Raw genomic sequence first — 24,345 nt, 5'->3', positions numbered from 1 at the left:
AATGCTGAAAAGAAACCTAGGGTTATTTTTATTTCACTCTATTAAGGATGATTAATACACTGCTTTTTGCATTACATGCTAAATGGGATTCTTCCACTTTAGTAGAACGCCATATCCTTTCAAGTTTTCTCGTTGTATGCTTTAATATGCAGTTTTGGGAGTTAAACCATGGAGCTAACCTCTTTATTTTCTTATCTTCTTTTTTTAAAGACTATAGAGTTGGTTATCATTTGCATTAAGCCTGCAGCACTATCAATGGGATGATCAAATAGGGAGGAACTGAATTTAGCATAGGAGTCCTCTGTTACATTGAAACATGGCATTGAATTAAGAGCTGATGGAATTACTTCCTTAATTTAGCTACAGCCCTATCAGATAGACATCTAGTAAAGACGTTTTTACCTGATGGTGTGTAGTACAGAAGGAATTCGAAAGTTATCAAATAATGATCCGATAAAGGAGGATTCTCTGGAAAGACGATTACATGTTCAATTTTGATGCCGTACGCCAGAATAACGTTGAGGGCATGGTAAAAACAGTGAGTGGGTTTATTTACGCTCTGAGAGAGGCCAATTGAGTCTGATTATGAGATAAATGCAGTGCTAAGGTTATTATTCTCTAATTATTCTGTAATAAAAGCATTACAGCTAAGGCTGTAATGCTTCTGCTAATTTTTGAGTTAATTAATTTAGGTGGTCGGGGGGCAGACATAGTCTGGGTGGGTGACTACTTTAATGGAAGCACAGAGAAGCACGTACGACTGCAGCTCTGCCTCCTGGTCTCAGCTCTGGGTTGTCGTGGTTTTGGTCTACTAATACTCAGGCAGACTCTTAGATACGAGAGCTGATCCATCCAAAGTGGGATGTATGCTGTCTCTCCTAATCAGATCAAATCTTCCCCAGAAAGTCTGCCGGTTATCTATAACACCCACGGCGCTTGCTGGACACCTCCTCGACAGCCAGCGGTTGAATGATGACATGTGGCTATACATGTCATCACTGGGCAGATATGGCAAGGGCCCAGAGAAAACTACAGAGTCCGACTTTGTCTTTGCATTTGTACACATCGACTCAACATTCATTTTTGTGACCCCGACTGCTGTAATCGGGTGTCGTTATAATATCAATCCTACTATATTTAGCTTATCCTTAGCGAGCAGTTTTAAATATGATTCAATGTCGCCCGCTCTGGCCCCAGGAATACATTTACTATGGTCACCGATGTCGCTAACCTCACGTTTCTCAGAATAGAGCTGCAAGTAACCATGGCTGTTTTTTTCAGCGAGTGTGTCGCTGAGTGGGGAGTATCTGTTTGAAATGTGAACTGTATTAGGGTACATTAATTTGATGTATCTTATGAAAACTCAAAGTTAATCTCATATAAGTGTCCTGAACAGGTGGTAAACTTTGTTTCGATTACTTTACCCTCCACTACACATGCATGAGCTGCTATTTGCATGATCAGGCCATGCCTGAAGGTAAACAACAACAGAAATGTTATTCGCTTGCTATTGTGATTGCTTTGAAAAGTATCGGCCACTGATGGTATAGTCAATTTAATTTACTGGCGCTGTATATTCTGCTCCGGACCGACCGAAAAGAATTGATTAAAAAGTATGCAGTAGAGCTGAATGTGCCCTGCATCTAAAATTATACGTTTCATCAGCCTGTGATAAAGATGTACTGTAGTCACAGGGTAATTACTCTGTCAATCACATTTCACGATGCTTTTCTGGTCTAATTAAATCTACACACAAGTCAAAATGCTATTAGACTCTGACAAACTTTGTTCATTATTCCATTGCAAGTTACATACATTATACGGTGCATTCGGAAATAATTCAGACCTCTTCAATTTTTTAACATTTTGTTATGTTGCAGACTTGCATGCTTAAATAAATAAATAAATAATTCCCTAATCAATCTACACTAAAGTACCCCATATTGACAAAGCGAAAACAGCATTTTAGAATGTTTTGCATATTGATTAAAAAGGAAAAACTGAAATATCACATTGACGTAAGTATTCAGACCCTTTGCAATCACAATTGAAATTTAGCTCAGGTACCTCCAATTTCTGTTGATCATCTTTGAGATGTTTCTACATTTTGATTGGAGTCCACTTTTGATAAAATTCAATTGATTGGACGTGATTTGGAAAGGCACACACCTGTCTATATAAGGTCTCACAGCTGACTATGCAAATCAGAGCAAAAACCAAGCCATGACGTTGAAGGAACTGCTTACAGCACGAAGAGACAGGATTTTGTCGAGGCACCGAATTTTCCAAGAGCACAGTGGCCTCTGTAATTCTTCAATGGAAGTAGTTTGGAACAACCAGGACTCTTCTTAGGGTTGGCTGCCCGGCCAAACTGAAAAATTTGGGGGAGAAGGGCCTTGGTAAGAGATGTGACCAAAAAGCCAATGGTAACTCTGGCTGAGCTCCAGATATGCTGTGTGGAGATGGGAGAAACTTCCAAAAGGACAACCATCACTGCAGCACTCCTTAGATGTGGGCTTTATTGCAGAGTGGCCAGACAGAAGCCTCTCTGTCTGGAGGAAACCAGACATGACGCTTAGATTTGGAGGTCTTTCTGGATGTTTCTCCCATCTCCACACAGGATCTCTGGAGCTCAACCCGAATGACAGTCGGGTTCTTGGTGACCCCGCTTACCAAGGCCTTTCTCCCCCAATTGACATATTTCATATTTGTATTTTCGATTTTCTTAAGAATCGCTCATCTGAACAACTTCAGTCGACACTGCACTTCCCTGGGTCCTTAGCAATACGCAAGAAAGACAGATATATATCCATTTATTAGTTGGATGTTTCAGATACGGTTCCTTTTGCATTCTTACTCTTTTTTGTGCATGTGAAATATCTACTTTTTCATAGGACACAGAACATTTGAATATTTGCTCTAGCCTAATCCTCATAAGCAACAGAGGCAGTTGTTTCCTAAAAAACAACAAACGGGTAGAAGTTTAGAGTCTACTCTCTACGCTGAACAATAAATTGATGTAGGCTGCATACATGTTGAGAATAGAAGCTTAAAGAATAGAAGAATAAAGCTTTTTATTCATATGTGAGCTGAAACTAGTGAGTTTAAACCAGCTTTTGGTCTTCTGGTGGCTCCTCAGAGACTACAGATCCTATCATACAGTTGCTTTCAACTGAAATGCACACAACAGATGGTTGAATCATCGACAGCATTCCGCACAACCCAACTGGACTAATCGCATCCTCTAATTATGAGACCGTAGATTAAAAAAGTATTACTTCGGCTACATATACAATGTTTACTTGTTTTTCTAACTTTCCTAAATAAATATATAATTAAATAAAATAAGTAAATAAATTAAAATGTCTGGGCCAGTGGTTGGCGTTGGCGTATGGTTAGGTGTTGCAGAGATAAGTGGTTGGGGTTAGGGGTACATTTGAGCTCAAGTTAAAGTAATTTGAAACAAACCGATGGAGTGAATGTATTTCACAAGGTGTAATGTGAAGTAAGATTTGATAGGCACACACTTAACAAAAATTAAAATTGATAAAAATCCCTTTTAAATGATGAATTATTTAATCCGAATAAGGAAAGAGACTTACTTTTTCATTTTTATTTTCAGTTTGTAATTCATAGTATACAGTTGTATGCAAAAATTTGGGCAAATTACACATTTTGTAATTTTTTTTTAAGTGACCCCTTCCTTAGGTTACTCAGTACTGATTTATTTATTCCAAACTTTTGTACAAGCCAAAATTACTGTTTAATTTTTTAAAATCTTTTTTTAAGTTTGTGAACTACAAAGTAATGGTGCATTAAAATTTATAAGAAAGGCTTTTTTTTTTTTTAAATGTCTGTTTGCTGCAGGGGTTGTGTTTTCTTTTTTCACTACAGAAATCAAACTTTTGCATTCAACTGCAAATGTACATTTAATTAATCTCTGAAAAGGTGCTTTTTAAAAATGTATGATTTTATTAATCGATTCTAATTAAGCAGTGGCAAAATTATATAATTATTTCAGCACAATCTAAGCTCCATGCTACATAACTTAGTGGTTAGGAAATGTTTTTAATTAATGTTTTTTTGTAGTTTGGGTTCGCTTTTTAGTCTGTGTTGAGGTTTGTGCCTGCGAAGCGGAACACAGGGTTAACGGTGCCCTTTTGCTTGTATCTCCTCTGCTGCAGTTTGATTGGTGGATGCGGTGGGTGGACGGGCGGGAACAAGGCGGCAAGTAGGAAGTGAAGACGAGTTTTGACAGAGAGATGTGTAACCACTGTAGCTAGTTGAACCCCCGTTAACTTTCCATCGTTTGAACCGCGGGACGGTCAGGGAGTACCGTCAGCTAGACCACCTATAGCTAACATGGAGCCGAAAATGCACTCTGCGCGGAAACGTCGAGGCAACGCTTTACACAGGACAAAACAAAATAGGTTTGTGCGCGTAACGCCAGGCTAACGTTTTCTTGATACCTTCTTAGCCCCTTGCTTTGCCGTCAGGGGAGGAAAGCAGAGTCGGTTCAGAAGCTTCGGAAATGGTGGGATGTCAAAAAAAAAAAAAACCCCAACAACAAACAAAAACTTATTTGTGACATCTCGTGTAGCCACGACTACCGTGTCCGGGAACGAATACTGGAGGCGGCGCGACTGCAGGCAACGGTTGGACGCTCGAAAGGAAAACGCGCAGGTGCCGGTGCGCTGTCGGTGGCGCGAATTAAAGTGTCGAAAATGAACGTAATTCTAGCCTAACGTTAGCGGAGTTGTCGTGGAGACTTGTAGCCGTTTGTTAGTCGACAGGGAGTGACCGTCAAAACACTCCAGCGGTTGCATGTGACATAAAAGGAGACGTGGCGCTCGTGGTGGTGAGTGTTACCTTCCTCCTGTCTTCAGGTTTCCTTCGCTGCTATAAAGTTTTACAGTCTTTTTTTTTCTTTTTTCCCCTGCTGTTGGTGTTACCTCGTGACTCCACCAACACTACATGCTGGACATGCTGGTGGGATTTAGGTGAAACCGTCCTGAGGTCTGTTTGAATAAAATCACCAGCTACAATAAAAACAGCACCCGGTCGTTTTGCCATGTGACTGCTGACGACCTCACACAATTCCCGCAGTGCATTTTTTTACTGAATTTGCATCTGCGGGAATGTAAACAGCATCTCTGGGGTGGATAATATGGTCCGACATCTTAACATGGAAAACTCGACATAGACTGGGGAACACTGTCTATCCACTCTGACCGCGTGTAAGCAACAGGCATCCGTGGCGTAAACACAGAGGCCGCCGCCCCTGGTCTTACGGGGTCTGGTGTACTTTCATCGAGTGCATTGGCGAGATCCGGGGTGTTGTGATGGAGCCAGGTCTCTGTAAAGATGTGGGCACAAATGTCTCTGATTTCCTGTTTGCCGAGCGAGCCTGCGTCTTGTTTCATCAGTTTATTCTCCTGCAGCCGCACATTAGCCAGAACTAGGCCGAGTAGAGGAGTAGTCTTAGCTGACTTTGCTTAACTCTAATCCCGGCTCCCTTCCCTCTCTTTCTGGGTAGACTGCGCGGTCCTCTGTGACGCTCCTTTCACTTGAGTTTTACCAAAAAAACACAAAAAAAACAAAACAAACCCGTGTCAACTGATCAGGATTTGCGTTTTCGTGACCCATGTTTCCATTCTCGAATACTGTCTGGATATTTGAATGACGAGAGAGGGGTTTCGGGCAAGAGGTCGGAGGAGGTTACCAGCTCCATTAGTAGTCCACATGTGTGTTGCTGGTGTTGACAAGCAGCGTGTGTTCCTCTTGCGTCGTCTGACAGGCAGGGCTGAAGTACGCACAGTGCGTCCCCGCCGCACTCATCCTCTTAGGGACTGTGATCAGCGTGCAATAGGGAATTGCAACGCTGCACACGATGCACAATAAATTGAATAGGGTCAGCAAATCTACAGCCGCTGGGACAAACATTATCTGACAGTGATTTCAAAGAGTGCAGACACAATTTCACACTATTGTTATAAACAAAAACAGTAATTTAACCATTTCCTTGAATCTGTGATGGTATTGATATACTATATTGTGCAATTTTCCCCCTTTCCCTCTTTTACGTATTTACCAGTCTGCTAGAATATATGTACACTTACAGTAAGTGCAAAATACTGAAAGAAGGGTGTTTTAATTCTCTTTTTAATTGGCCCATCACTTAAAGCAGTAATAAAGTAGACAAAGTAGACATAAAAAGCAGCAAAGGCGACCACGTGTTTTCCCATGAGTGCACTTCAGTTGTAAACAGCATAGTAAACCTAAAATACTACAGTGTTCCTAACATGTCTGTTAAATGCTCAGCCTCTGGGCTGCCCTTTGCATTTGTAATGTTGCCTTATTAAAATGACTTACAGTCAATTTAAATGTGTGTTGACAGCACTCCCAGTAGTTCAAAGGAAAATGTGCCACAGAAGAAAAGACAGCACTTCCACTTAGACCTCTGGTTCTGGCTTACCCTGCAGAATTGGATACTGGACTTTGGAAGGCCTATTGTCATGGTAAGGAGGCTCAGTGCACATTTCAATTAATCAGCACCTCATGCAGTTTTAAATAGTGCAAAAGAAATGATAAAATGGATGGTTACACCCAATTTTGTGGAACAATGGAAACCAATAGTTTTTCGGTATCATATGTATTAGATCATCCTTCCTCTTGAATGGTTTCCCCTGAACAAGCCCAGTGCTGGAGACTACTTCCACATGGCCTACAATCTCATAACACCATTCCTAATGCTCAAGGTAAGTCTGAACAAAACAAAATGCTGTGATGATTGTGAAAGAGACTAATGCAGAGACTATTCAGTATGTGACAATAAAGCTACTAGCCCATACAATACATTCCAAGAAAGCCCACCTACTAACCCATCAACAGACCCCCAACATGGACAATAATGCAAAATGCACAAAAACATCTTTCATACAATGTAATGTCTCTGTGTGTGTGTTGCTTCTCCATTCAGCTGATTGAGCGCAGTCCCAGGGCGCTACCTCGGTCAGTAGTCTACCTCTGCGTCATCACATTTGTCATGGGAGCCAGCATCCACCTTGTGGGAGACTCCATCAACCACCGGCTCATCCTGAGCGGCTACCAGCTGCACCTGTCAGTCAGGGAGAACCCCATCATCAAAGACCTGAAACCTGCTTCGCTGGTAGGACTCCATTTTGTTTGAGTGGGGCGCACTGGGAATACTGGAATACATTGAGAAAATTGTCAACATTTTGTATGTCGGGTATTTTATCTGCTGGCCATCTTGGGCTAATGGGTGATAGAAGTACTGGCACCTATATAAATTCTACATCACCTGTCAAAATGTCATTCCAAAAAAAAACCCCTTTGTGTTGCTTGTCATGATTCTCCAGGCACAGTTCAGTGACTCTAAAAAAAACCCCAAAAAAACAAAAAGGAACTTTTCTTGTCCGCATATGACACAAACTGAGGACACCACCATACAAAACTTACAGTATGTCTTGCCGCACTTGTTTGATCTAGCAGAATATATCCTGCCATGTGGGAGTGAAGCTTATTTTTCTCTCTGCTCCTTCATTGCTGTCATGTCTTTTGACAGTGATGTGGTTATCAACAAGATACCGTAGGCTGACGTATGGCATATCAGGGAAAGGATAAAAGCAGGACCAATTGAGTTTATAGGTAAACCGATGTATATTTGTTTCAAGTTAAGATTTTAAGCACTGGCCTGTTTTGACCCCAAGCTCTGAAGGTTAATGTCTTGTTGTATCTTTCCTGACTAGTGGAGCAACCATTAGTGACTCTGTCTACATGCACAAAAGGAAACAGGTTAATGGGAGAAATAAGGTTAAGGCCAGAAGTGATAAAACAGGTTTACATGTACTGCAATAACCCTGATCACTCTAAAACCAGCATTTACATGTATCTGATTTCTCCCCCACTTCCTACAATACCTTTGCACCAAGATTGTTGTATTATAAGTGTATTAAAAGTGGATGTTACATAAGAAACCTGTTTAGGGACATGTGATGCTGAAGCTGGAAGAGATTTTTTTTTTCCTTTTTTTTTTTTTTTCTTGCTCAGAGCATTTTGACTGACAGCTCAGCAAGCACAGGTGCTGTAGTGAATACTCATTTTTTTTACTGTGCACATATGCCTGAATTTTATCCTGCGATGAAAACTGAATGATTTACACTTATTTTCGTTTCAGGTCAGTTTTAGTTAGAATTTGTGTTTGTTTATTTTTTGATACAATCACACACAGTTGCCAGAAATAACCTTTTCATCACACCACACTGCTGATGCTTTCCCTTTGCTGTGTCTTTGTTATGTAACGACATACATAAAAGCCTGGTTAGAAACTGAGTTATGGCTTTACGGCATCAGACCATCAGAAGAAATCAGGTTCTTCTAGCAGATATCATGCTGTGTATCATCTGGGTTTCTTGTAATCCTCCTAATCCAAAAGAGGATTTGGAATTTCTGATTTCCATGATGTGTCAGAAATCAAGTTACTACAGAAAGCTAACAATAATCAAGTTACTGACGTGCATGTAAAACCACAGGTACCATCACAATGGGCATATAGGGTCTATTACACTGTATGTTCTTGCATTCAGTGATCTCTTACATAAAACTTTATATGTTATTGGTGAACTTGTGGTCGTGGCATACATGTCTTTTAGTGCAAGGTTGTCAGGTCAAGGAATAGTAAGCATCTGTCATGTCCCTTTATAGGTGTAATACATTTATTATTGTGTGAGTTTTGGTGTTACCTTGATCACTGACATAGGAGCCAGACTCTCTGTTTTCAATGTATCAAACTGAACTATAAGTTAAGGTAACACTAAATATAAATATAGCTGCAAGAGGCAATTCTGGGCTCAATCCATTTTGCACACAACAGAAGGAAGCAGCCGAAAAGTAAAGCCGCAACTAGCAAGGATTGGGTTTCAGGCTGCAAAAAGCCGAGCAAAGTCACTTCAGCTAGTTTAATTCTGTTTTGAAGAAGGAGTGAAACCAGTGACACAATTGTTTCTTCATCACAAAGCCTGCAGCTTTTCAAACGTCCACACTAAACGTTCTGCGATTTGCCCCCCCTTCATTGGATTTGAACGAAACTCGGTGTTAATGTTAAGGAGATACCGCAGGATGTCCCCAGTGAGTTTAATCAGGCATCATCAGTTATGAGCAAATATATGATAGGCCATTCCCACTTGCACCAATCAATATGGGACTTCAGATTTCTGTTATTACTTTACCCCAGAGCATGCAAACCGAAATTGGTAAAATTCTTTCTGTTGGGTTTTGAGGTACTCATTTTTGGTATTTGTGGTGCCCCCTATGGGTCGGGCTCAAAATGCTTTGGTAGACCTATTCCCAAACATGACCTGAAGATATGTACCCAGATTTATGATGACTGGACAAATTGTTAGTGAGTTATGGCTGGTTTCCTGCTAAGCCACGCCCCCTGTTAAGTTTATTGTCACCATCTTGAAAACTAAATAAAATATCAACAAGCTTTATGCATCTTTTGATAAGCTTGGTCCAATGATGATCTACAGACAATTCAGTGGCAATCAGACCTACAGTTTAGGAAGAGATGTAAAAAATGTGTTTTTCAAAGAATTTAAAATGGTGGAAAATTCATCATTGCAGAATTTCATGGTCCAAGAGGCTTTTTTTATATATAATATATATTGAGTATATGGACTTGTAGATGTGAGTCAAGTTTGAAGAAAATAGGATTCACAGTGTGGAGGGCCGGCTTTTCAAATATTTATTTCAAAATATTTATTTTTTTGACTTAATTATAGCACCACCATCAGGCCGATTTGTAATCATATTTCATGGGAAGCATTAGCACATCATTTCTGGTTATGTTAACAAGTTTCATGCTCTCTAGCTCGTTCTAGCTCACAGCAAATTGAGCAAAGGCATAAGATGGCACATAATTATGAATAGGCCACGCCCACACACACAATCAGTATGCCACTTCAGATTTTGGTTAGTACTTTGCCCAAGATCAGATTCACTAAATTTTGTGAGATTTTTTCCAACAGGTTTTGGGGACGATTTTGGTATTTGTAGCATCCCCTATGGGCTGGGCTCAAAATCCAAAATCCAAAATCCAAAATCCAAAGGGGGGTTCACGCCCCTTTGGATAAACCGACACAAAGCCTGATAAACCGACACAAACAAATAAATTAGGTTTCACTGTCAACTCCAGAGCTGCCATCCGATAGAATTTTGAGATTAGTCTGATCAAATTAAAATTCTGAGTTGTGACTACATAGTACTTTGATTAAAGATGCCTCTGTTTGATGATGAATTGAAATTGCATGGATTCAAACCCACCATTCATTAATTTTAATATTTGCTTGTTCTTAAGAGCAAAAATTTTAGACCTTCACTACTTTTTATGAGGCTTTTGAATTTAAAACAGTCTGGATGTCTCCAGTGTGTGCATTCATAATACTTTGAGTGATTTGAGCAGATTTGTGCCCTGATGCATGTGAAAAAGCAATAATAATTTGCAATGCATCTTTTTTAAGTTAATTACAAGTAAGTCAGGTGCCATCCATAGAAGAGAGAAGTTCTTTGAAGAAATTAAATGCTGCATAATAAAATTGAATGAAGAGGTCCCGAGGGGCATTAATTTGAATGTAAAGTGTTAAAAGTAATGGAATAGCATTCACCTTTAATGAGGACAAGATAATGTTTTGTTGTAATTTCATATTATTACACATCAAGCTTTTCACTCTGATCGAATACTGTCGTTGTAGAATAATTTTAGACACTTTTTTTTTTAAATTAAATGCTGTTTAAAATAAAATATTGAACAGTAAAATGTGCACAAAGTCAAGAGGGTTAGGCAAGTGCTTAAATGGGATTTTAACATCAAAATAGAGGAAGAGGAAGGTGAGATGAACCAGAAATTGTAGGAATCATTCATTCTACCTGGATGTAAGGAAAACCACTGCATTTGTTAGGTTTCCCCACTCGTTTAATTTTTTTTTTTTTTTTTTTTTGCCATCTGTCTGTAGATATGATTTCTACTCAGTTCGCATTATGTAGTGTAAATGGTATTTGAACAGTAGGTGGCACTGTCGCATAAGGCAGAGAGAGCCATAGTGTTTTCCTACTGATGCAGAATGAGTCACTGTACCGCTGTAACACCAGTTAATGCTGCAGTAAGTTTCCAGTAATAATATAACCTTTTCATCCTTTCTTCACAGATTGACTCTTTTGAGCTGCTGTATTATTATGATGAACAGCTGGGACACCTGATGTGGTATGTGTTTGGGACGATTATCTATGTTGTGCATATACACTGGGGTTCATAAGTCTGAGACCACTGTACAGTACTGGGAAATGACCGGAATGCAGCAGAATATGGGACTGAATGGTTTGCTATGTATCAAATCAAAGTTTGTTCACTTCCTTCTGTTTAAATTTGAATGATAAATCTGACGCTAATCAAAATTGTGTCTTTTGGAAACACATCGAGGCACGGGCAATAGTAGATTTAGATCATTTTAACGCCGTGCAGACCATAAAAATTGCAGCCAGTTATCAGTGTGCTTGAATCTATGGCAATTTTTATATCTTTAAATACAAAACAGACTTTAGAATGAAAAGACTGATTACTGCCAGTTTGAAAAAACGAATCCTACAAAATGCAGGAAAAGAGGGGCAGAATCAGAGAAACCTTTTCTGATAACTGGGTCTGTTTTGGGGGAAAAAAAAAAAAAAGATCTGAAAAGTTTGGCGGAATGGGGTTTTATTATAAACAATAAGAGGTATACCTCTCCCTGGCTTTCATTTTATGAATATACGCCTTTAGTTTTACAGCAGTAAAGTAGCTCAGTGGGCTAATAAGACCCATCGAGCCCAAATTTCAGTTTGGGCTCGATGGAACTTGTTGTATGTGGTGACCCTGATGTGGGTGTGTTTTCAGTATTGCACCCCTGGACAGAACACACAGAGTTGGCAAAACAAATTGCCATAAAATCCAGGAGGATACACTATACAGGGGTTTTCGTTTCACCCCCTCACACATTTGTATTCTTAGAAATCTAAATAAACCAAAATATCATTGTCATTTTGTACTACCATTTGTTGTTCTTTAGTGGCAAACATATATGCTGACACTGATTTATCTGTGACAAACTAATATCAGCCAAAGTCCAGTCTAGTTCTAAGGGATGCTAGTATAAAAGCAGCAACACTCAGGGACTAAGTTTGAGTCACCTTTTAGTCTCTGGATTGAAAATGAACTCATCTGTAACGCTGCAGTGTTTTCAGCACCAGATTGTGAGAAGAGAGAGAGGTTCTGTCGTTTCTTTGTTCCTGTGCTCCTGGAGGCTCTTTGGATAGCTGTGGATAGTAATTATCAGGACTTGACAGAGAGTATTCTTTTGCCAATTTCACTCATCAGAGACTATTGTCATTTGATTTTTAAAGTTGGTTTTTATTCAGTTGGATCCATGGTTGGGTTTAGAGCTGCAGCTTACTATTTTTACTATTATTCTCTTTTTGTCGACTAATCTGTCTCTTATTTTTACGATTAATTGTTTGGTCTATGAAACATGAAAAAGAGCGAAAAAATGCTCATCGCAACTTCTCAGAGCTGAAGGTGGCATGTTTTCATTGTCATTTGAGAGGGTGCGATCAGAGAATGTTTGGCATTTTTTCACTTCTTTTGCTCAAGGAAGGACTGAAAGGATTATTCAGTTGTCATAATAGCTGATTATTTTTCTGTCGCCGGATTAATTGACTAATTGTTTCAGCTTTAGTCGGTTTACTTTGTTTTACAGCACAACTGATAATAAAAAAGTTTGATATAAGTAGAATTCCTATGGTAACCTGCAGTTTGATATGCTAATTTAGAACAGTGGTTTAATGGTTGAGAGAAACTGTGTTTGATGTGTCCTGATATGTAATTTCAACTGGACCCTGGCTGTAAATTTAGACTGTTTTTAGAGCTATGGTACAGTATTTATTAATTAGTCACGTAGTCAGCCCTGAGGGTTAGCTAAATGCTTTTGGTTCAGCTATTGCCCTGCTGGGTTTGTTTTGAAGATTGTGCTGGAGCTGTCCTAGTGCTGAGTGGAGATGAGGTTCTTTTTTTCTTTTTTCTTTTTTTTAGGACTTTTGATAGATGACAGGTTTAACCAAACAACTTGAGTAGAATTATGCAGATAAACACATAGTGCACCTCTTGAATAGGTTTTGCATTGTCCTTTTAAGAATCTCAGTGTCCACAGTCCCTAGTACAGTTTATAAGTCTGCCTCTTGTTTTATTTTAGGTATATTCCTTTCTTCATTATTCTATTCATCTACTTCACCGGCTGCTTCACAGATGCAGAAGAGCAGAAAAAGATTCCCGTCTCTGGTTGGCTGTTGCTGGGACCCAGCGCTCTCTACTATTGGTCAGTCGCCTTTTTACATCCTCTGTGCATATTCTCCATGAATACATGACATACAAGTTATGTTAAAGGAAAAAAGTTTGAGGTCCATCCATTAAGCTTTGCAGTAACCTGCCCGTCATATAAGAGGTGCTCTGTACTCTCTCTGAGGATTTCAACTAAGTTTTGTAATCCAAAAATAGCAAAAGGGGGTTGAAACGCATAGCAACAGAAGCAAAACTTAGTGTGTTAAAGAAAAGACTGAATGAAAGATATCTTTGGCATGAAAAAAAACCCAGAATGGCTACAGTATACGCAGATATGAAGAAACCACGTGAATTTACAGGATTAAGAAGGCAATTACATTGGAAATGGTTTATCATAATATACAGTATAATGCTTATGTGAATGAGGAGATTCATACATGAATTAATAAACACACAAAAGATCTTACATTACAGATAGTAGCAATTTTAATGGGTTCTATAAAATGACTGGTAAACCATTAAGTTTTCATTCTACAGTAACATTTAAATGTGAATGTTAAACCAGCAAACATTCAGTATTACATTTTTTAAAAATACAAATTTTAGGTTGTCCAACCTATTTTTTTTGTTTTTAATTAGTTTCTGTCAGGCTAACAATGACAGCCCTCCTGTGTACAGCAGCTGTTCCTTCTCCTGTCAGTTGATTGACAGTAAACAGAGTAGTAATGTACAGTAATGTGTGCATCATTATAAAAACAGCTTGGGGTCACTTACATAATCACCAAAATGAATGTTGGACAAAACCAATTTAAATCACTATGTTTACCAGGACAGTTTTAATGTTTGTGGAAATTGAGAGCAGCTGACTAGCAGAAACCTAAAAAATATGCTTTTTTTTTTCAAACAGCAGTGACTTTTTACTGGCTGATGTAATAAATGAAGTGAACAATTTCATTGTAAAACAGATTTCTAAACTTAGCAGTATTGTGCTTGTGCTTATACAGTATATGGCCTGGTTATAGCAAGAGTTGCAGTTGTAATGTGTCCCTAATTAATAGTTGGCGTTTCTCTCTGAATTCCTCTGATATCTCCTGCTTTTTCTTTCTCCAAGGTACTTGGTCACTGAAGGACAAATCACCGAACTTTTCCTCCTCACCTTCCTCGCCATGGTTGCCATGATGATATATCAACAGCGTAAAGACCTCAGCCCAGACAGCAATGGCCTGTTCCTGTTCTATAGTTTCAGTGTTACTGTGCTGCTGGTGGCACTGTGGGTGGTCTATCTGTGGAATGACCCGGTGCTGCGCAGCAAGTACCCTGGACTCATTTATGTGCCAGAACCCTGGTCCTACTACACCTTACACATCAAGAATAACCACTGACGGACACCTGTCCAGGTCTGTGTTACTTTGTGTTTGAAGAAAAAATGTCTCTGAACGCCTTGACATCAGGTTCCACTTATGTTTGTATGAACTGACTGATGCACTACTTTTCTTTCTTCAGCCAGATTTCCTGTGACAGACTGGCTGCACTCGGACAACAATGAGGACGGATGAAGATTGTTGATGTGCGACAGCCTTTCACCTTTCAGATCTTATGACATGATATCTGAGACTGATACATGTCATAAAGTGCTATGGGCCAAGACTACCCATTGCGTGCATGTCACATACGGGAGGTTATCAGGAATAACTGAGGCTTCGCACTGCTCATATATGACACTTACGCTTTAATGAATCTCGGGGGGAAAAAATCAATTTAATGTTTAAGATTTTCAGAATTTTGATCCCATTTTCCTTTCAAAATCCCTGATGTTAGCTATCTGAGAGGAATATATCAGCAATCATGTTTTGTAATCATTACCTACGTTGGTGTAATTAGCAATAATGAGAATGTGTTCGTATTTTTATTTTTATTTTTAATTGAAGGTGTAAAACTAGGGTGGGGATTAACACGCTAAAGGCAAAAGGGAGCTATTACAGTTCACGATGAAACAAACCATTTCAGACTAAACAAACCTCCACCATTTTATTTTTTGTTTCAGAACACACTCCGCATTTTGATCTAATCTTCTTAAACTCTTTAAAAACACATTGTGCCGAGTGATCCTGCAAAATCTGATGGCATTACACCTTCATGTGTGTCATATTCTGTGTGTGCAGGCCCCGCATAGCGCTTTTTGTTGGGGTTGTGTGTCACATGTCCCCAGTTGCACTTTCCCATACATACTATATATTTAAACTATGAAGTATACAGTAGGCACTATTGTTGACACTATTTTAGCAGTAAGCAACAAAAGATTTTCCTGTACCATTTTGTACTGTGTGGGAATCATATAAGATGTGCTGGCAGTTTTGTCATCATTACGTACTTGTGTTTTTATCAGCCCTAATTAGCCTTAATGGCAATGTGTTAGTTTATTTAATTGAAGGTGTAAAACCAGGGCAGGGATTAACACGCTGGCGGCAAAAGTGAGCTCAAGATTGGGTTAAAATGGAGGAGGAGCCACCTTAGGGCCCCATACAACCTGAAGCCAGCTTTGCAACTTTGGTGATCCAGTTTTGTAGAAACACAGAGCAGCATTAGACATTCTCACCATTTGACAATAAATAGAGTAGTACAACTGCCTCTTAACCAAAAAAAATTCTTACCCTGCTTAACCTCATCAAAGAATCCAGGCAGTCGACTACCGAAGGCTTTGAGGTTGATCTTTCACAAACTGTGAGAAAAAAGTGTCAGGATGTTCAGTAAATTAACTGCTTCTCCTCCTGGGCCTCCAAGAAAGAAAAGAAGAACAAGAAGGCAGTCATTCCAACTGATTAACCAAACACACTGGTTAAAAAAAAATATTTTAAGTTACATAGCACTTGTCAGGGAGATAAACAAACTTAATAAGAAGATATAGATAGAGGGTAACATTTGAAGAAAAACAGCTTGAAAGAACAATTTAGATACAAAAAACTAAAAATCAGTTTGAGTCCTGCAGAAAAGATATAACAGCCATATATAATAATACAAAGCCAAAAGATAAAAGGAAAAAAACAAGATAAAAGATAATGTAAAAATAGTAACAAAGTCTGATGGTAACATGACCGAGCAGTATTACATAAAAAGCAGGTTCTGTTGGTTATTCAGAAAGGCAAGTCTATAAAAAATGTGTTTTCAAGCAGGATTTAAAAACAAAAATTTAAATGGAGGACTGTTTTAAAGCTATAATGTACCAAAAAAAAATCTCAGGTATTTAAGGTTTCACGCTTTGTCAGATTTTGGTGAAATGTATATTGTCATTGATTTAGACATGAGGGCTCTCAACTGTTGTTTCCAGATGCGGTCATTGTATTATTAAATAGAGAGTTGACATTTACTTGAATTATATCAAAGCCCTGTTGCCAACACACAGTCATTGTTCTTTACTGCATTATATGTGTAAGGGATGTACAATATAACAGTGTTGAAAAGAAATGAAAAGATGAAATGAAAAGAAATCTATTGTACAGAAGCTTTAACATTATTCAGAAAGTCAAGGACACCTGAAGATCAGATGAATTTTAACATACAAATGAAAACTTTTTTTTATAAAACAGAATTTAACTGATACACAGTTAATTTGCTATGTTTTTTAAATGTTGAACACCTTTGCCTTTAGAGTTAATTGTTCTTAAGGTAAAAATTGCCATTGTTAATTTTTGTATAGCATCGTTCCTTTGCTTAAGATCACTTTGTTGCTTGGAAAATACTCTGTAGTTACGGTTTGGTTACCGTCTCCTCACTGGTTAGATTTTACGTCTGTTTATCTTAATCAAAATGTTAAGTTGATGTTCTACTTGCTGGTTATTTGACCCTGAATGTGCTTTAAATCAACTGTCCTTACACATATAGTTAAAGTGATTCCAAACCCTGCCATTTATGTGATTACAAGCTACTTCCTTTTATTATATGACACTGTAGTATCATAGGGTGAGTGATTAAGAATTCGTCCCTTCGTTTTATTGGAGGAGTTGAAAGGGAAAGGACAATGCAGCACTGTGGATCTGGTATCTGCGTTTCCACAGCAACACATATTAAGTTACGTAGAGGCTTTCAGGTGGTGGACTTTAAACAGGGGTGGAGGGACAGGTGACGCAGGCCACAGGCAACTCTCTCCTTCCTGGAAAGAAACAAAGGAACTGCAAAAATGGTAAGCGCAAGAAATGATTTCCATTAAGAAGCTTTAGTCTCGTATTTTCTTATGTAATATCAATTCTTTTGTACTTACCTGCCAAGTGATGCCATACATTTGTCACGTTCCAGGCCAAATTTTTCACACCAGTTCAAATCAATGGTAAGAGTATTCCACAGCACCACATGTTGTTTTCCATCCAGTGTTTATTGATGCTTGAAATGTACTATTTGCTAATCTGTCTTTTTCAAATGTAACCAATACATGGTGAAAAAAATAAAATTAGTTTTGAAAACACTTAAGGATCAAATTCTGACCTTGTTCAGTCCTATTAGTTCCTATGAAGTAAGGACAATGTCTTTCTAAGTTAACCTACTATTGTGTGATGGACAAGCTATACTGAAAATGTCTATACATTTATTTATTTATTTTTACCATTTCCCCTGAAGAGTTCAAGGAGTGCTTCTCCTTGTATGACAAGAACCAAAAGGGCAAGATTGTTGCCAAAGATCTGATCACAGTTATGCGCTGCCTGGGTACAAGCCCCACATTCGGTGAGATTGAAAGACATCTGCAAGTTCACAAAATTGGTAAGGTACAAACCACACAGTAAATCCGCTTTGTTTGCAGGCCAGTCAAGCTTGTAAGAGCTAGTTCAGACTGACAGTAGTTAAAGAAGTCAAAACAGATCTAACACTAAAACTCTCAAGTCTTTGAGTAACACCCTTCACCCATCCCTGTACCATACGGGCCGAATGTAGGAATAAGAGTGGAGATGGACTTAATTTTTTGTTTTTAACTTTGTTTAATTGTCTGAGTATGGTTACTTTGGGTGTTGCTTATAGAGAACTCTAATTGTTTTAGTTGAATATATATAATATTTTTTCGCTATAAGTTATTATTAGGTTATTGTAAAATCTTTAGAAGGTCTGTTATGCATTAAAAAAAAAAAAGAAAAATGACAACATAATGGCACATAATAACTTAAGATACCTGCTGCTTTGCTTGGTTAAAAAATAAAAAAAAAATTCAAGTTTTTTTTAAATAGCTCAAAATCACAAATTTGTCTCAGGTAGCTTAACCATGTGTACAACATGCAGTATGACACCCTATATCCTTAGACCCTCAAAATAAATAGGGAAAAACTCCATAAAAAACCTTAAATTGAAAAAAAGTGAGAAGCCTCACAAGAGCAAAAAGGAAGGTTTTCCTTTTCCAAAACCGTGTTTTCTTTTCTAATTCACAATCCCAGTATTTCTATCCCCAACTAGCCCTTACAGTCAGTTTTACTGCACTGGTTAAATATAATCCAGCTCTTGTCTGTCAGCTTGTGCATCATTTTTTTCACGACAACATGGCACAGACCTAATTTTTGTGCTACGTTCATGTTCAGAAAAGACAGGTGAGCTGGATTTCTCTTCGTTCCTGACAATGATGCACAGGCAGATACAACAGGAAGATCCCAAGGCAGAAATCCTGGAGGCGTTGAGGATGACAGACAAGCAGAAGAAAGGATACATCCAAGCATCTGAGCTCCGAGCCAAGCTCACCATGTTAGGAGAGAAGCTCACAGACAAAGAAGGTAGAGTACAAGCTGATCCTAACGAGTGAGCAACTTCAAGGGAAAAATCTGCAGAAGGTGTGGGCTGTTTTTCACCTGTGACAGAAAACCCAACGGCGAAAAGACTAGAGGAAGCTGTGTTGCTACCGAGCTACAGCAAAAATTTATCAAGACTACTTTTTAAATCAATACAATCAATAAAAGTTTGTCATACATCGTTTTATAATCCAAAGTGAGAACATGGATGTTTGGGTCAGAGTTGCGGTGCAGCTTGTGTGTTTGAACAGTTTATTTGGCCATGTAATATACACACACTGGATTTGAACTGAAACTATGAAGTTAAAGTGCTGACCTTGAGCTTAAAAAAATAGAAGTGCTACGAGTCCTACTCTGTTCACCCAATATGGATGTGAACACCTCAAAATACCCTTAAATGAGCATGTCAGAGTCATTATTTTGCTAAAAATAGACTATATTTGAAGTAGAGCCAAAATAATGAATAACACATCACTGTTCTAATACTTTCTGACTGCAGGGAATATCAGATGGTGGACTACCAGGGGTAAAAAAAAAAAGAATTTGTAAGGAGTGGTTAGGGATTTGGGGAATTTCAGAATCAACCTATTTATATTAGATAAGACTGTAACTTGTGTTTTTAGCCTACCCTTGATGAAGAGGGACAAACGTCTACCACGCTGACATGAGCTCGCCAGGCTCTCTCCCCCTCCGCCTCACCTGGCAACTCACCACGCTGGAGTCTTTTCCTTTCCTGACTCACATCTTCTGTATCTTCCCATGGTACCGCGGGCCCTTTTAAGAAATCAGTCCAGTGACCCTGGCCATAGCAAGTCTGGCTTAGTGTCGCCCCGGGAATTAGAAGCTGCTTCCCTAAAGCCACTACACTCGTGCCCAATTATTTGCTGTCCTACGACCTGCCTGCACACAATAGCTCCTCTCTCCTGGTGTTTACTCCATTTCTCATAAACTTAACCCCACTATCCCCTTTCCTATCAGGACATAATTGGTTTTTCTTTTTCAGTCTTTGTTGTGGTATACTGGGTTGTATCTTCAGGTGTTTATTCCCGAAGACAGACTTAATGTCTTATTGCCAGGCTGATGTAAACTGTAGTGGTAAGATGTACAGATCTGAATATTTTGAAAAAAAGCTCAATATATGTAGTACAACAACTAAAGTTTAAGCATGCACTGTTATTTGGAGTAAAATATTTTTTTGGTGATGTTGGTGATATTGAACGCTTATTTGCTCTCCTTCCGATAGTTCGAGAGGATTGATAATGCTCTGGTATCTGTGCACCAAGTTTGAAGCAACAGCCAGCAGCCGGATACCTTATCTTAGCATAAAAACTGGAAAAAGCTAGAGACAGCCAGCCTGGATCTGCCCAAAACTAACAAAATCCACCTACCGGGACATCTCTAAAGCTCATCAATTAACACGTTATCTTGTTTGTTTAGCTTGTACAAAAACTGATGTGTAAAAATGACAAATCACTGTTTTCAGGGGGATGGGGGGTTTATGTTCCAGACTATTTCTTGGTCAGAGTTAGTTGTTAATCAGCTGTTTCCCTGTTCCCAGTCTTCACTACCATAAGCTAGCTGGCTGCTGGCTATAGATTCATATTTAGCGTACAGGTATGAGAGTTGTATGAACCTTCTCATTTAACTGTTGGTAAGAAAGCTGATTAATGTATTTCCCCCCAATGTTTAACGATTCCTTTAAGCATTTCAGCTCACAAGTTTTGTTTTTTGTTTTTTTTCCCCCCCAGAGTTTTTATATTTATATTTAGTTCAAAGACACAGTGGATTATGTTTTGCTGACATGTTAACATTGTTGACAGCAGTGAAGTAATGAAAACAGTTGTCCAACAGTTTTGAAGCAGAGAGTTTGATGGGGGGACTCCTGCAGGGAGCCACTGGGGTTGATTTTTGATGGCGTTTGTGTTTCAAAGCCCAAACTTTGTCATTCACACAGTTGCTGGCCTCGAAGCAACATTAAGATTTAATTCAAAGGGCTGGCTGTGGATGGCTGCTGCGCACATGAAGCAGTTTACATCAAAATGACGCTGCTTCCCAGTGGGGAGGCATCCATCACGTTGGTGAATCCCTAAACTATTGAGGCACATGTTGATGCCACTATACTAAAAGAGCAGACAGTGGGCTTTGAAGCCGTTCAGATCCTAACTGTAGTAACTTGAAGCAGCTGTGGTGAAACTGATCTCACTGTTGATGCTGTAATACACCAGTTTGAACATTCAGGAGATTTTAGACAGTTTCACTGCAGGAAGAATGACTAATTGAGATGCCAGAGCTCTACTACAGCAGTGAGAATGGCGATTTAGATTTATAATATTGTTAAATTATGGTTTCTGATTAATTAATATTTTACTGTTGTATCTAGTCAAGATATGTAATGTTTTGTAGTTTAATCTATAACAAATCATCACACTGTATAAAGTAAACCGATATTTTCATTTAAAATCTTAATTTCCAACGTAACTGCTAATTAATTAAATCCAAGCACTCAAGTAAAGTACAAGTGCCTCAAAATTGTCCTTAAATACAGTAGGTGAGTAAATATGCTTACTTACATTCCACCAATGTGTTAAACATCTCAGATAATATTAATAATACTCATGATAGGTTTATGGTAGGATTTGGCTCTCTGGTGGTTTTTGGAAAACAGTTGCTCCAGTTAACAAATTGTTAAAATTCACTGGATTAGAAACACTGAAGAGCTTTTTTTTAACTGGGTAAAAATCCCCAACAAAAAGGTGAACGATTTCAGGTTTGCTATTCACAGAGCATATTTGATTTAATGACAACTCCAGGAATAACAAACGCACTCAGCCTGGCTCGCCAGAGATGTTATGGTTGTTGTCACATAGTCAAAAACTCCCACCGGCAGAGACCATTAGAGACTATCTAAGGCCAAACTGTTCTTTTCCACAGGAGTTCACCTGAGTTCTGAATAACCGTAGCAGACAAGTGAGTTTCCATGTAGCACTCTGTCTGTCTGTCAGGTTGACCTATTAAGCCTTTTTCTCTGTCTTCTTTGTCTAGTGGATGAGCTCTTCAGAGAGACAAACGTCAAGTCAAACGGTACTGTCAACTATGAAGAGTTCACCCGGATGGTGACGCTGCCACCTGTTGATTACTGATTTTTCAAGGAAAGAACTGCTAAATAACGGCTGATTGCAGTTGAACACAAACTGTATTAAATCTGCATGGTTAGAACGGCAGTTCTGTATTTGCAAAATTTTGAGACTGAAAATAGCATTCACTTAATTTTTTTTCTTCATGATTATTCCCTGATTATTTAATTAAATGCAGAACTACTTTCTTCCAACTCTTTCCATTGGTTTCCTCTATGACTGAACCCACTGTGAAGCACTGCTGTTATACTCTATCATAACTAACAGTGTATGATATGGTTTAGCATTTTATTCTTTGATGGGATCACATTTTAAAGGTCCCATATTTCACACTTTTATGGTGTTTTATTCGAAGTTTTGATATCCATTATAAGGTTTATCTGTGGTTTTAAGTATCGAAAACCATCTCAGTGTAGTTTTACATCTCATCTCCTCTGGGTGACGCACGGCCGGGCCAACCACAGGTAACAGATTTCAGCCTACTACTGTAGCTTGGTTAAAAAACAAAAACAAAAACTCACCAGGAAAGGCAAATGGAGATAGGCAGTCAGCGCTGAAATGAGCCGAACAGACGGTCAAACTCAGACTGAAATGCTCCGGCTGGACTTGGTGTGGAGCTAAACACCAGAGCCTTGGGCCTGGTTCCTGTGCAAACCGCCGGATCATCTCGCGGCGTCGGGGTGAAATATCGCAAATTTCAGGTAAACACTCGGAGAAACCAAATCCTGCAGGGTGGGAAGGTGGGCCTGGGTGGGCCATGCTGGGGGCATGTCTGAGGGCCATGACTGTTTCTTTGTGACATCGCAAAGTTACGGACGTCCTGACGGCACGTTTTAAGGCACAGTTTCTGAATATGGGCTGTGTGCTTTTCTCCGTCGATAAAGCGTTTTGATACTTTCACAGTATTTATATAGCACCTAGACCTGCTTAATAATCAGAAAAGAACATAGAAATCTCATTTTCTACAATATAGGACCTTTAAAACCATTAAATTCTAAGTACCCCTTTCGTCAAGCCTGACCTTCCACCTAAGCAAATCAATTTTGAATTTAATGTCCAGTTTGATTCTTTGATCATGTACTTCTGAAGTCTTGTGAGCGATACCTTTTGTTTCATGATGTAGTTTTTCCTTCATGTGGCACCATCGACTTTCCGCACATCAGTATTAAATTGCTTTTTTTCTTCATAACCTTGTGTGGTAAAAGCTGTGGAGGTTTTTTTTGATTACTTGAAACACCTGTATTTAAAGCCCTCAGCCATATCTCTCTCTCTTTCTGATGTTTCAGCTGTTCTGCCATCTTAAGTCCCGCATGCATAATTTTCAGGCATTTGACACTGGATATCACCATGGATATTACAAGTTACATAAGTGAATCCCCTTTTTTCTTATGAAGACCACTGACATAAAATGTTTTCACAAGATTTATTTAGTAGTATAAAGCACAGTATATAAATATCCATAATGTAATAACATAGTATCTCTATCAGATAAATGAATAACATTTCCTCCCAAACATTTAATTGTTGTATGGCCTAGTAACAGGTCATTAAAATGAAGTTTACAGTGGGATTTTGTTAAGAGATTGTAGTTAGCCAACTGACTATCTTGAAAAGTGTGTTTATTACCTAATACGACTGTGAGATTGTCATTTCAATTTGAGAAATACTGTACATACCAAGCATCCTATTAGCTACTTGGCTAGAGTCTTGATTTTGTGCTTGGAAACCAACATAATCACCAAATGTACAAAAATTGAATCTTTAAAAACAGAAAGTACAAAAACAGTTCAACAAACTAAATTGAGAAGAAGTTATGATTTTAGTTGCAGTTAAAGGCTTATATAATCCGTGCAGTCTAACATCAACTGTATTTCAGTGGGGGAATATGTTAATAAATGTGCATGTACAGTCAATTACCAATATGATCGACCCTTTGTTACACCCCTCCCCTGACTGTCCAATCAGTTCAGCGATTATAACTACGCAGGGTGGGTGGGTTTTTTTTTTGCTTCCAAAAACTAAAACACACGAGAAAATGTGTGAGGAATAGAAAGGCCGTTTATTTACAGCA

General features: G+C 38.7%; 3 protein-coding genes across 4 annotated transcripts in view; 2 read left to right on the top strand and 1 right to left on the bottom strand.

The window, feature by feature from the left end:
• Positions 1-4,925, bottom strand: part of LOC120795126 (neuronal acetylcholine receptor subunit alpha-7-like) — a 38,341-nt gene extending 33,416 nt beyond the window's left edge. The window contains exon 1 of the mRNA XM_040136719.1: positions 4,870-4,925. The gene's annotated coding sequence lies outside the window, so the exon portion shown is untranslated. The remainder of the gene's footprint in view (positions 1-4,869) is intronic.
• cln6a (CLN6 transmembrane ER protein a) lies at positions 4,252-17,794 on the top strand. 2 transcript variants are annotated; one of them, XM_040136742.1, is made up of 8 exons: positions 4,252-4,430; positions 6,398-6,518; positions 6,660-6,758; positions 6,980-7,168; positions 11,226-11,281; positions 13,299-13,421; positions 14,496-14,781; positions 14,892-17,794. In XM_040136742.1, exons 1-7 carry the CDS (start codon positions 4,363-4,365, stop codon positions 14,764-14,766), a joined length of 927 nt encoding a protein of 308 aa, XP_039992676.1. In that variant the 5' UTR covers positions 4,252-4,362; the 3' UTR covers positions 14,767-14,781; positions 14,892-17,794. The 2 variants fall into 2 exon arrangements, with proteins under 2 accessions (XP_039992676.1, XP_039992666.1); XM_040136732.1 differs by having other exon boundaries at positions 14,888-17,794.
• On the top strand, positions 17,494-24,200 carry LOC120795148 (calmodulin-like protein 4). The gene is made up of 5 exons (XM_040136757.1): positions 17,494-17,561; positions 17,675-17,705; positions 17,993-18,133; positions 18,937-19,125; positions 22,183-24,200. Exons 1-5 carry the CDS (start codon positions 17,559-17,561, stop codon positions 22,278-22,280), a joined length of 462 nt encoding a protein of 153 aa, XP_039992691.1. The 5' UTR covers positions 17,494-17,558; the 3' UTR covers positions 22,281-24,200.
• Positions 24,201-24,345: the final 145 nt, after the last annotated feature.

This window comes from Xiphias gladius, chromosome 1, assembly GCF_016859285.1.
Source record: "Xiphias gladius isolate SHS-SW01 ecotype Sanya breed wild chromosome 1, ASM1685928v1, whole genome shotgun sequence".
In the NCBI taxonomy this organism is placed as follows: domain Eukaryota; kingdom Metazoa; phylum Chordata; class Actinopteri; order Istiophoriformes; family Xiphiidae; genus Xiphias; species Xiphias gladius.
Note: the sequence above shows the minus strand (reverse complement) of the source record. Positions and strands in the feature narration are given on the sequence as shown.

What these genes read in the sequence shown, in the direction of transcription:
- cln6a (XM_040136742.1), top strand. Translation starts at nt 4,363, where the DNA reads ATGGAGCCGAAAATGCACTCTGCGCGGAAACGTCGAGGCAACGCTTTA. An exon ending in ACCTGAAACCTGCTTCGCTG is followed by an intron (nt 7,169 to 11,225) that starts GTAGGACTCCAT and finishes CTTTCTTCACAG; the next exon opens with ATTGACTCTTTTGAGCTGCT. An exon ending in CCCAGCGCTCTCTACTATTG is followed by an intron (nt 13,422 to 14,495) that starts GTCAGTCGCCTT and finishes TCTTTCTCCAAG; the next exon opens with GTACTTGGTCACTGAAGGAC.
- LOC120795148 (XM_040136757.1), top strand. An exon ending in CACACCAGTTCAAATCAATG is followed by an intron (nt 17,706 to 17,992) that starts GTAAGAGTATTC and finishes TTTCCCCTGAAG; the next exon opens with AGTTCAAGGAGTGCTTCTCC. An exon ending in TCTGCAAGTTCACAAAATTG is followed by an intron (nt 18,134 to 18,936) that starts GTAAGGTACAAA and finishes GTTCATGTTCAG; the next exon opens with AAAAGACAGGTGAGCTGGAT.